General features: G+C 35.6%; 1 protein-coding gene across 7 annotated transcripts in view; it reads left to right on the top strand.

The window, feature by feature from the left end:
- ABCB7 (ATP binding cassette subfamily B member 7) overlaps positions 1-12,359 on the top strand; it is a 215,017-nt gene extending 202,658 nt beyond the window's left edge. For all 7 annotated transcript variants that reach the window (XM_036995635.2, XM_036995633.2, XM_073228203.1 and 4 more), the window contains one exon: positions 11,082-12,359. In XM_036995635.2, the coding sequence (XP_036851530.1) occupies positions 11,082-11,297 (216 nt within the window). In that variant the 3' untranslated portion in view covers positions 11,298-12,359. The remainder of the gene's footprint in view (positions 1-11,081) is intronic.
- Positions 12,360-13,098: the final 739 nt, after the last annotated feature.

Raw genomic sequence — 13,098 nt, 5'->3', positions numbered from 1 at the left:
ACACTGCTGGTGGGAATTAAATTATTTCAACCATTGTGGAAAGCAGTATGGAGGCTCCACAAAATGCTCAAAATAGAAATACAATTTGACCCAGGAATTCCACTTATAGGAATTTACCCTAAGAATGCAGCAGCCCCATTTGAAAAAGACATATGCACCCCTATATTTGTTGCAGCACTATTTACAATAGCCAAGAAATGAAAGCAACCTAAGTGTCCATCAGTAGATGAATGGATAAAGATGTGGTACATATACACAATGGAATATTATTCAGCCATAAGAAGAAAACAAATCCTACCATTTGCAACATGGATGGAGCTAGGGGGTATTATGCTCAGTGAAATAAGCCAGGCGGAGAAAGATAAGTACCAAATGATTTCACTTATATGTGGAGTATAAGAACAAAGAAAAACTGAAGGAAGAAAACAGCAGCAAAATCACAGAACCCAAGAATGTACTAATGGTTACCAAAGGGAAAGGGACTGGGGAGGAGGGGTGGGAAGGGAGGGATAAGGGCAGGGAAAGAGAAAGGAGGCCTTATGATTGGGTTGTATAATGTGGGGGGGTAGCATAGGAAGGAATGAGTCTACAGCATCTTACTATGCTGATAGACAGTGACTGGAATGGGGTTTGGGGGGGTTTTTGTGAAGGGGGGAGTCTAGTAACCATAATGTTCTTCATGTAATTGTAGATTAATTATAATAAAATGAATTTTAAAAAATAACCATACAGGAGAAAAGTAGAATTAATTCAAGTAACTTTTTTTTTTGAGAGGGCATCTCATATTTATTGATCAAATGGTTGTTAACAACAATAAAATTCTGTATAGAGGACTCAATGCTCAATGTACAATCATTAATCCACCCCAAGCCTAATTCTCGTCAGTTTCCAATCTTCTGAAGCATAATGAACAAGCTCTTACATGGTGAACAAGTTCTTACATAGTGAATAAGTGCTTACATGGTGAACAGTACAAGGGCAGTCATCACAGAAACTTTACATTTTGATCACACATTATGAACTATAAACAATCAGGTCAAATATGAATAGTTGTTTGATTTTTATACTTGATTTATATGTGAATCCCACATTTCTCCCTTATTATTATTATTATTATTATTTTTTAATAAAATGCTGAAGTGGTAGGTAGATGCAATATAAAGGTAGAAAACATAGTTTAGTGCTGAAAGAGAGCAAATTTAGATGATCAGGTGTGTGCCTGTAGAATAAGTGTTAATCCAAGCTAGACAAGGGCAGTAAAATATACACGGATGCAGAAGATTTCTCTCAAAACAGGGGGGGTGAGGTTCTAAGCCTCACCTCTGTTGATCCCCAATTTCTCCCCTGATGGCCCTCCTGCAACTGTGCTTGTCTTAGGTTGTTCCTCCCTTGAGGAATCTTACCCATCTCTGGCTAACCAGTCATCTTCCGGGGCCATACAGGGAAATGTTAAGTTGGTAAGTGAGAGAGAGGCAATATTGTTTGAAAAGGTTAGCTTTTTACTTCTTTGCAGATTTATGCCCTGTGGCTTTTATGCCCAGTATTTGTCTTGAGGTATCTTTACCACTTGGCAGAATTGTGATACTCAGTAAATTCGATATGACGCATGAATTCTATTTAAGGGTTGTAATTACGAAGGAAGAAGAAAACTATAGCAGTAGCAGACGGAAGATAACATGGGAAGATTGATTATTTCTTGACATATCTTCTTCTAGAGTAACTTAAGCATGTATAGGTTTTAAACTACTAATTAAATTGCATACACACATTAACATAATAGGAATACAGTTACATAACAAAGCAGACCTACAGTTACCAGCCATCTCCAGTGAAACCAAGAAAACCAGTTAGGCACCCTAGACATTTGTGAAAACATCTATGATATGGTGGATATTGTCCAACTGAACTTGAACAGTCTGAGAGAAATCAGACAAATTAAAACAACCCATTCCTGGGAACTGTTCACATCCCATATGTTCTTTTAACAGTAGATAGTCTGTAGTTGTAAGATTTTGGAGCGCTACAACTTCCACTTCTCCTCATTCTTGGTTGAGTTACCACAGTATAGATCCAGTCAAATTTGTTGTTTTGCTGTATGCACAGGCCAGCTTAGATATCTCCTTCATTCCAATGGCAAGTCCAGGAACTGGTGGGTTGAATGCAACAACTGCAGCATCGCCTGGATCTTTGTTGAAGTTTTTTGGTGATCATCTTCTGGTATGACTCTTCCAGAGAGTGCTGATGTTGGAAGTTCTTCTTCATATCGTATCTTAGTTCATTTTCTGGGTAGCCAAATTAGGCTTTGATCCTCTTTATAAACACAAACAGACGCTTTGTCCACACTTTGATATGCCATTTATACCATTGTGTAGAACTCATTGGAAGTCACCACACAGGAACTGCTTTTTTTTTTTTAAGAGAAAGGAATATTATCAGAAAAATGTACCTCCATACCTGATCATCTGACACCCTTTAAGTGTTCAAAATTAAGGATATTTAAAGCATGCATTAATTGTTGATTTACAGTTAGTTTTACCCTATCAGGGAGCAATGCCACTTTTCTTTCTTTCTTTTTTTTTGTTGTCATTAATCTACACTTACATGAAGAATATTATGTTTACTAGGCTCTCCCCTATACCAGGTCCCACCTATAAACCACTTTACAGTCACTGTCCATCATCATAGCAAAATGTTGTAGACTCACTACTTGTCTTCTCTGTGTTGTACAGCCCTCCCCTTTCTCCCTCCCCCCCATACATGCTAATCTTAATATCCCCCTTCTTTTTCCCCCCCTCATCCCTCCCTACCCACCCATTCTCCCCAGTCCCTTTCCCTTTGGTACCTTTTAGTCCATGCTTGGGTTCTGTGATTCTCCTGCTGTTTTGTTTCTTCAGTTTTTTCTTTGTTCTTATACTCCACAGATGAATGAAATCATTTGGTATTTCTCTTTCTCCGCTTGGCTTATTTCACTGAGCATAATACCCACCAGCTCCATCCATGTTGCTTCAAATGGTAGGATTTGCCCTCTTCTTATAGCTGAGTAGTATTCCATTGTATTTATGTACCACATCTTCTTTATCCATTCATCTACTGATGGACATTTATGTTGCTGCCAATTCTTAGCTATTGTAAATAGTGCTGCGATAAACAAAGGGGTGCATCTGTCTTTCTCAAACTTGATTGCTGCATTCTTAGGGTAAATTCCTAGGAGTGGAATTCCTGGGGCAAGTGGTAAGTGTTTTGAGTATTTTGATGAACCTCCACACTGCTTTCCACAATGGTTGACCTAATTTACATTCCCACCAGCAGTGTAGGAGGTTTCCCCTTTCTCCACCGCCTCGCCAACATTTGTTGTTGTTTGTCTTTTGGATTGCAGCCATCCTTACTGGTGTGAGGTGATACCTCATTGTAGTTTTAATTTGCATTTCTCTGATAATTAGCGATGTGGAGCATCTTTTCATGTGTCTCTTGGCCATCTGAATATCTTTTTTGGAGAACTGTCTGTTCAGTTCCTCTGCCCATTTTTTAATTGGATTATTTGTTTTTTGTTTGTTGAGGCATGGTAGCTCTTTATATATTTTGGACGTCAAGCCTTTATCGGACCTATCATTTACAAATATATTCTCCAATACTGTAGGGTTCCTTTTTGTTCTATTGATGGTATCTTTTGCTGTATAGAAGCTTTTCACCTTAATATAGTCTCACTTGTTCATTTTTGTTGTTGTTTTCCTTGCCTGGGGAGATATGTTCAAGAAGAGGTCACTCATCTTTATGTCTAAAAGGTTTTTGCCTATGTTTTTTTCTAAGAGTTTTATGGTTTCATGACTTACATTCAGGTCTTTGATCCATTTTGAATTTACTTTTGTGTTTGGGGTTAGACAATGGTCCAGTTTCATTCTCCTACATGTAGTGGTTCAGTTTTGCCAGCACCATCTATTGAAGAGATGGTCATTTCACCATTGTATGTCCATGGCTCCTTTATCAAATATTAATTGACCATATATGTTTGGGTTAATGTCTGGAGTCTCTAATCTGTTCCACTGGTCTGTGGCTCTGTTCTTGTGCCAGTATAAAATTGTCTTGATTACTATGGCTTTATAGGATAGCTTGAAGTTGGGGAGTGAGATCCCCCCTACTTTATTCTTCTTTCGCAGGATTGCTTTGGCTATTCGGGGTCTTTTGTGTTTCCATATGAATTTTTGAATTATTTGTTCCAGTTCATTGAAGAATGTTGCTGGTAATTTGATAGGGATTGCATCAAATCTGTATATTGCGTTGGGCAGGATGGCCATTTTGACGATAGTAATTCTTCCTAGCCATGAGCATGGGAGGAGTTTCTATTTCTTAGTGTCCCCTTTAATTTCTCTTAAGAGTGACTTGTAGTTTTCAGGGTATAGGTCTTTCACTTCTTTGGTTAGGTTTATTCCTAGGTATTTTATTCTTTTTGATGCAATTGTGAATGGAATTGTTTTCCTGATTTCTCTTTCTATTGGTTCATTTTTAATGTATAGGAAAGCTACAGATTTCTGTGTGTTAATTTTGTATCCTGCTACTTTGCTGTATTCCGATATCAGTTCTAGTAGTTTTGGTGTGGAGTCTTTAGGGTTTTTTATGTACAATATCATATCATCTGCAAATAGTGACAGTTTAACTTCTTCTTTACCAATCTTGATTCCTTGTATTTGTTTTGTCTGATTGTCATGGCTAAGACCTCCATTACTATTGTAAATAACAGTGGGGAGAGTGGGAATCCCTGTCTAGTTCCCAATCTCAGAGGAAAAGCTTTTAGCTTCTCGCTGTTCCATATAATGTTGGCTGTGGGTTTATCATATATGCCTTTATTATGTTGAGGTACTTGCCCTCTGTTCCCATTTTGCTGAAAGTTTTAATCATGAATGGATGTTGAATTTTGTCAAATGCTTTTTCAGCATCTATGGAGATGATCATGTGGTTTTTGTTCTTTTTGTTGATGTGGTGGATGATGTTGATGGATTTTCGAATGTTGTACCATCCTTGCATCCCTGGGATAAATCCCACTTGATCATGGTGTATGATCCTTTTGATATACTGTTGAATTCTGTTTGTTAATGTTTTATTGAGTGTTTTTGCATCTACATTCATCAGGGATATTGGTCTGTAAGTTTCTTTTTTGGTGGGATCTTTGCCTGGTTTTGGTATTAGGGTGATGTTGGCCTCATAGAATGAGTTTGGGAGTATTCCCTCCTCTTCTCTTTTTTGGAAAACTTTAAGGAGAATGGGTATTATGTCTTCCCTGTGTGTCTGATAAAACTCCGAGGTAAATCCGTCCAGCCCAGGTTTTTGTTCTTGGGTAGTTTTTTGATTACTATTTCAATTTCTTTGCTCGTAATTGGTTTGTTTAACTTTTGTGTTTCTTCCTTGGTCAGTCTTGGGAGGTTGTATTTTTCTAGGAAGTTGTCCATTTCTTCTAGGTTTTCCAGCTTGTTGGCATATAGGTTTTCCTAGTAGTCTTTCATAATTCTTTGTATTTCTGTGGAGTCTGTCGTGATTTTTCTATTCTCATTTCTGATTCTGTTGATGTGTGTTGATTCTCTTTTTCTTTTAATAAGTCTGGCTAGAGGCTTATCTATTTTGTTTATTTTCTCAAAGAACCAGCTCTTGGTTTCGTTGATTTTTGCTATTATTTTATTCTCAATTTTGTTTGTTTCTTCTCTGATCTTTATTATGTCCCTGCTTCTGCCGACTTTAGGTGTCATTTGTTTTTCTTTCTCCAGTTTCGATAATTGTGATGTTAGACTATTCATTTGGGATTGTTCTTCCTTCTTCAAGTGTGCCTGAATCACTGTATACTTTCCTCTTAAGACTGCTTTCACTGCGTCCCACAGAAATTGGGGCTTAGTGTTGTTGTCATTTGTTTCTGTATATTCCTTGATCTCTATTTTGATTTGTTCGTTGATCCATTGATTATTTAGAGGCATGTTGTTAAGCCTCCATGTGTTTGTGAGCCTTTTTGTTTTCTTTGTAGAATTTATTTCTGGTTTTATACCTTTGTGGTCTGAAGATTGGTTGGTAGAATTTCAATATTTTCGAATTTACTGAGGCTCTTTTTGTGAGCTAGTATGTGCCCTATTCTGGAGAATGTTCCATGTGCACTTGAGAAGAATGTATATCCTGTTGCTTTTGGATGTAGAGTTCTATAGATGTCTATTAGGTCCATCTGTTCTAGTGTGTTGTTCAGTGTCTCCGTGTCCTTACTTATTTTCTGTTTGGTGGATCTATCCTTTGGGGTGAGTAGCATGTTGAAGTCTCTTAAAATGAATGCATTGCAGTCTATTTTCCCTTTTAGTTCTGTTAGTATTTGTTTCACATATGCTGGTGCTCCTGTGTTGGGTCCATATATATTTAGAATGTTTATATCCTCTTGTTGGACTGAGCCCTTAATCATTATGTAGTATCCTTCTTTATCTCTTTTTTACTTTCTTTGTTTTGAAGTCTATTTTGTCTGATATTAGTACTGCAAGCCCTGCTTTCTTCTCGTTGTTTCCCTGAAATGTGTTTTTCCGTCCCTTGAGTTTTAGTCTGTGCATGTCTTTGTGTTTGAGGTGAGTTTCTTGTAAGCAGCATATAGATGGGTCTTGCTTTTTTATCCATTCTATTACTCTGTGTCTTTTGATTGGTGCATTAAGTCCATTTATATTTAGGGTGACTATTGAGAGATATGACTTACTGCCATTGCAGGCTTTAGATTCGTGGTTACCAAAGGTTCAAGGTTAGCTTCTTTAGTATCTTACTGCCTACCTTAGGTCACTTATTGAGCTGTAATATACACTGTCTGGAGGTTCTTTTCTTCTCTCCCTTATTCCTCCTCCTCCTTTCTTCATATGTTGGATGTTTTGTTCTGTGCTCTTTTTAGGAGTGCTCCCATCTAGAGCAGTCCCTGTAAGATGCCCTGTAGAGGTGATTTGTGGGAAGCAAATTCCCTCAGCTTTTGCTTGTCTGGGAATTGTTTAATCCTGCCATCATATTTAAATGATATTTGTCCTGGATACAGTATCCTTGGTTCAAGGCCCTTCTGTTTCATTGTATTAAATATATCATGCCATTCTCTTCTGGCTTGTAGGGTTTCTGTCGAGAAGTCTCATGATAGCCTTATGGGTTTTCCTTTATACATGACCTTTTTCTCTCTCGCTGCCTTTAAAACTCTTTCCTTGTCCTTGATCCTTGTCATTTTAATTATTATGTGTCTTGGTGTTGTCCTCCTTGGATCCTTTCTGTTTGGGGTTCTGTGTATTTCTGTGGTCTGTTCGATTATTTTCTCCCCCAGTTTGGGGAAGTTTTCAGCAATTATTTCTTCAAAGACACTTTCTATCCCTTTTCCTCTCTCTTCTTCTGGTACCCCTATAATACAGATATTGTACCTTTTGGATTGGTCATACAGTTCTCTTAGTATTGTTTCATTCCTGCAGATCCTTTTATCTCTCTCTATGTCAGCTTTTCATGGTGATAGAGATAGTTTGCATAGCTGGTACAAGTGACGGCTGGAAGAGCTTTCCTTCTTGTTGGTTTGTGGCCTTCCTCTCCCCCTTTGTAAGGCGCTGGGTTCTCACAGGTGTGGATGTGGTCTGGATGTTGTCCTGTGTCCTCTGGTCTCTATTTTATGAAGAGTTGTCTTTGTTATATTTTCATAGGTATATGTGGTTTTGGGAGGAGATTTCCGCTGCTCTACTCATGCCGCCATCTTGGCTCCACCTCTCAAGTAACTTTTGAACACTATACTCTGATTATTTACCTTTAGTGGAATATAATATAAGGACAAAAATATCTTAAAGAAAATCTGAAGTTAGTAAGTTTGTTGTTGGTAGTAGCGTGAGAGTAGCCATTTTGAAACTATTTTGTATATATTGTAAGTCTGAACTTGTAAGTAAATATATTGATGTTTGGAGACAGAGATTCTTTCTTGGGAGAAGAAAGATAGTGTGGAATGGGAAAAGAGGAGGAGGAACTTTGTGATATTATATTAGAACAGAATAATCAATATGAAAAATATGAATTCCTGATGAAAAAAAATTACTAGCACCTAACCTTAAATACTAAACACTGTTCACTAAAAGGAACCAAGATACCTTTAAGAAATAATTGATTCCATATCTGGGCAGGAAAACCAATGAAGTTAGTATCACAAGGACACAGGAACCATCTTGAATGGGCTTCCACTGGGCCAAATGTTGGATAATTTGAACATCACAAAGAATAATGATACTAATGAAAAACAACATATTGTATTTTAAAACTAATCTACAATTCCATAATGATACTTATTTTTTAAAAGTATGGGAAAATAGAAAATTCTAGAATGCCAGCTAATACATGTAATAGGAATGATACATTTAGAAAAATCACATTTTGCAACCACCGTTGTAATAATTGATTCAGGTAAGGATTATCATTGGTTGCTAAAACCATATGGTGAACAACTCTTGGGGAGTAGAATGTTCATACAGTTTGAAAGTATAACCCATGGATTATTATTAATTACAAAACAAAAGAGTGCCTTTAAAACAGAGAAATCTGTTAGACACTTTTGATCATCTTAACCAAATGATTAAATTTAGTATCATTAATTATAGCACAAACTGGCATCATGTACCTCCTGATGTGATGCACCAAGGATTTCTACCAAAAATGTCAACTAGACAAATAAAATTTGAAGGACATTCTTTAAAAAGCAAGCCTGGACATTTTAGAAATGTTAATGTCATAGACACTCACAGGACTAGGAAACTTATAAAGCAATGTGTTGATCCTAATCAGATCCAGGATGGAAATATATATATACATATATTAAGGACATTATTGGGACAGTTGGTGAAATCTGAATAGGGAACATATGTTAGGTAAATTCGCTCATGATATAGTTGTATTCCAGTCATGTAGAAGAATGTCCTTGTTTTTCAGAGATATATCCAACTGAAATACATAGGGGTGAAATGTAATAATGTGCACAACTCATTCTCAAATGATTTAGCAAAAAATAGTGTAAATTTCAAGAGAGGATGAAGTGAGGGAAAGTAAATGTGGAAAAACTACCAGTTGCCAAAATAAGAGAAGCATATGTAAGGTGTTCATTGTTATTCTTGCAACAAAATTGTAAATGGTGGTAATAAATCAAGGAACAACCAGAGAACAAGAGATTTTTGGAAATGAAAAATGTTCTTGCTGAAATAGTCAAGGAAGTCTCCAAACAGTAGAACACAAAGAGAAGGGAAATAGAGAAAAGATTAAAAAAATGAGAAAATTAGTGTAAGAAGGCCAACATCCAATTCGTGGTAGTTCTAGAAAGACTGGTTAGGATAAGGGGAGGAAATTATCAAAGAAATAACACCCCAAAAATGTCCAGAACGTCACAGCATAAGTTTCCAGAATGGAAGGGCCTACCAAGTACCCACCACAACAAATGGAAAGAGAGGGAGAAAAAGCACACTTAAGATACATTATCATAAAATTTCAGAATTGAAGATAAAGAAAAAACCTAAAAACTGAGAGGAATATCTCCAGGTTGGTGGGGAGGGCAGAACTGAACTGATAAGTTACCTAATATAGTTAATTATGAGAAAAATTAAAATAGTGTCAAGGCAGGTTTTATAATTCTGGAGCAAAAGTTTAGAGAGAACTACCAGTAGTGATCTAGAAAACTAAGCAAGTGGAAATAGAATGCAATTACTAAATCCAGGAAGAATAAAATGTTATATGAGAAAATATACATATAAAATCCTCATACCTTCATGGCTCAACAGGTAATTCTTACATAGTCATAAGGTAAATACTGACTATTAACTTAAACAACATCTGCGATATAACCAGTGTTAGAGTAAAGATGAGGCAATGGGAATGTGGGATGGTATAAGAGTGCTGAGTTTCGTGTGTGTGTGCGCATGGTATATGTATATGAATATATGTGTGTGTCTATAAATACCAGAAGAAATAGCTATGAATTTGGAGATTGGAAGGAGATATTCAAGGCTGGAGAAGAAGGATCAAAAGGCAGTTCTTTTTATTATAAGCTTTGTAATATTACTTGACTTTTTAACCTATGTACATTTGTGCTTTAATACAAATATAAATAATTTAAAATATATTTTATCCATTTTATTGCAGGATAAATTATTTGTGACTTATTTCATTGGTGTGTCTACAAAAATAATGCCATCCTTTCTAATAGTTTTTGATGAGTTTTTCATTCAGAATTTTTTGTTCTGACAATAGTCAATAGGAACATATGAAATATATAATCCATAGGTACTTTGTGCACTGAAGTGGTCCACACATACCAAGGTTGAGGACCACATTCTTCAGGATTCAGAGGAATACAAATAACTGAGTAAAATAGTTCTTTCTTAGATTGCCCAGCCAGCAATCAAGGAGGAGACTTAAAGTAACCACTCAGAAGTGGGCACAAATTTCAGTTATTTTGCTTAAGGGTTTATTTTGTAAAGGTTCAATCACCAGGAGTACCAATAAAAGTGATAAAATTCCTTTTGTCTCCCAGTATGTATAACAATACCTGTCAAGAGACTAATTAACTGTAGATAAGAGTTTGGAATCTACCAAATTTATGCAGTGTTAAGTCTAATAGCCATTGTTAACAAAAACAGCTACTGGAAGAAGTGAACTTTTCATGGGGAAATCTTTTTTATTTAAAAGTACACATAAGGATTTCAGGATATTATTTTTAAATCCCTGTATAAATAGCAGTTCTTTCAATTAAATATTTGCTGATTATAGGAAATATCACCTTTAAAAATGTTCCACCTTTCTTTTCTGCCCTTCAAAATGAAAAATAAAACATTAAAATTGTATTTCCTTTAAGTAAAATGGTTTACAGTATATGGAATTTTATAGCTTTTTTGTTCAATGGACTGATAGTTCAATAGTAAAGAAAGCGTTCCTACCTCAATTTTTCCACTTCTACTATGGATGAGGAATTGGGAGAGATATTTTAATAAATGCAAATCCTTCAAAATCGTTAGTTAGAAAGTGTTGTGTGTTTTCAGTTATGCTAGTTATATGACCTTTCTCTGTGTTCTCTTGTTTTTGCTTTTTAGGGTAAGATAGCTGAACGTGGTACCCACCATAGTTTGCTTGCTAACTCTGGCAGTGTCTATTCAGAAATGTGGCATACACAGAGCAGCCGTGTGCAGAACCATGAAGACCCCAAATGGGACGCAAAGAAAGAAAATGCAGCCAAAGAAGAGGAAAGGAAGAAACTACACGAAGAAATTATCAACAGTGTGAAAGGCTGTGGAAACTGTTCATGCTAGTCATATTAGACATTTTCTGTTCTTTCTTTTTTTTTAACTGCACATTTTCACTGAAGCAGAATTGTTTTATTTAAAAAAATACATTCCCATTTCTAATAATCCTTCTTTTTGATAAGATTTATTTGAAAGGGGATTTGAGTTTTATATCTTTCACAGTCTTTTTGATGTATCTATATTCATCTCCAAATTACTTTCTTGTTAACTGCCTAAGGTGTACTCAAAGCATAAATTTCATTACTATTTAACTTTATCCCATTTCCATTTTTGAGGCCTGATACCTATTTGATATCCACAACCAGGTGAATCAGATTGTAGTTTTTAGAACCTCTTTTATGTTGACAATTTAGCAAGTGTCTGTTTCTTAAAAGTAAAAAAAAGGACAACGTAGGTTCATTGTTTCTCCTTCCTTTCCCCCACTGAAATACTTCAATAATAGGTACCTATACTTCTAAAAGTTTTTGCCACTGTATTATCTTTTGAAGGAAAAACTTTAATCCTCATGTTATGTAGAATGTTCTTCATCATTAACCAGCATTATAACTATCATCTACCAGTGGGAATTTTATTTTTCCACCAAAATGAGATGTTACTTTTGTTTTGGAGCAAAATTTAACCATTTCTCTTTAAAGACTTACAAACCCTCATGTAATTTGAGAGTTGCCATACTGGGTGTGATCTAAAAAGCTTAGGAAGTTAATTGCCTTCTCAATTTCCATCTTAACTGCACTGCTTTTACTACCTGAAGTTATACAAAGAAACAACTAAATGGAATGTGTGCATGCATGCATGTGTGTGTGCAGACATTCACACATGTGTGTAAGTCATTATCCACTTAAACTTATTAGTGACCTTTAGGTAAATGGCAGGGAGGAATATGTATATATATTCTTTATATGAACAGGATTCTAATCTGTGTTGACACTTCAGAATTACAAGGTCTCTACTTCTTTTTCAGTATTTTAATGAGTTCCTTTAAGTTTGACATAACAGGGAGGAACCCAAACAAAATAGCCAAGTTTTACTTGCTAGAAAAAAAATTAATAAAATGTTGGTATATATTTACTTAGAAAGCTCTTCTTTTTCTCAATTTGAATAGCTTTTCTTTGTGAAGAAACTATTTTCTTTTCATAGGATTGGAGGTGGGTTCTAGACTTTGGGTCATTGTGGTCATTAACCAGTATTTTCAGATAATAAAAACTTAAATTACCTGAAAAGCAAGTTGTTGTAGGGGCCATAACTAAGTCTTAAATATTTTTCTTTTAACTTTTTCATGTTAATGTGGTTCTATATAGTGAAATAACAGACAAATTAACGTGAAAGAAAAGCTTCCCAGGATGATTCAGAAGAAATGCCAAGAAGGGCATTTATTATAATGTATTAACTTTGCATTACAATGCTACATACACAAAAGTATAAAGTATACAAATTTCCAAATTAATGTTACAACATGTTTCTTTAATATATTGTGATGAATAAGCTACAGTTTTGGAATATTAGCTCTGAAAATCAAGCAAAACGATAGGCTTTTCTTTCTTACATCCCTGTATTTTAAAGATTGAAAATTTTACTTTCTTCCTAAGGGAATCCCAGTTTACAAAAATTAAATTGAAACCAGGGTAATTTGGGATCATAAAAACTGGGCCAGATGCCTTCCTGAAGGATTTTAACATAGAAATATCTTGGTGAACATATGGGATCATTTGGAATTTTTGAACAACTCAAGTCTTAGGGTCACTTGTGAGAATCAGAAAGAGGCCTTAGCATTTGAACAAACCCAAAATATGCATTTGGTTTTCCTACG

This window comes from Manis javanica, chromosome X (assembly GCF_040802235.1).
Source record: "Manis javanica isolate MJ-LG chromosome X, MJ_LKY, whole genome shotgun sequence".
Taxonomy (NCBI): domain Eukaryota; kingdom Metazoa; phylum Chordata; class Mammalia; order Pholidota; family Manidae; genus Manis; species Manis javanica.
Note: the sequence above shows the minus strand (reverse complement) of the source record. Positions and strands in the feature narration are given on the sequence as shown.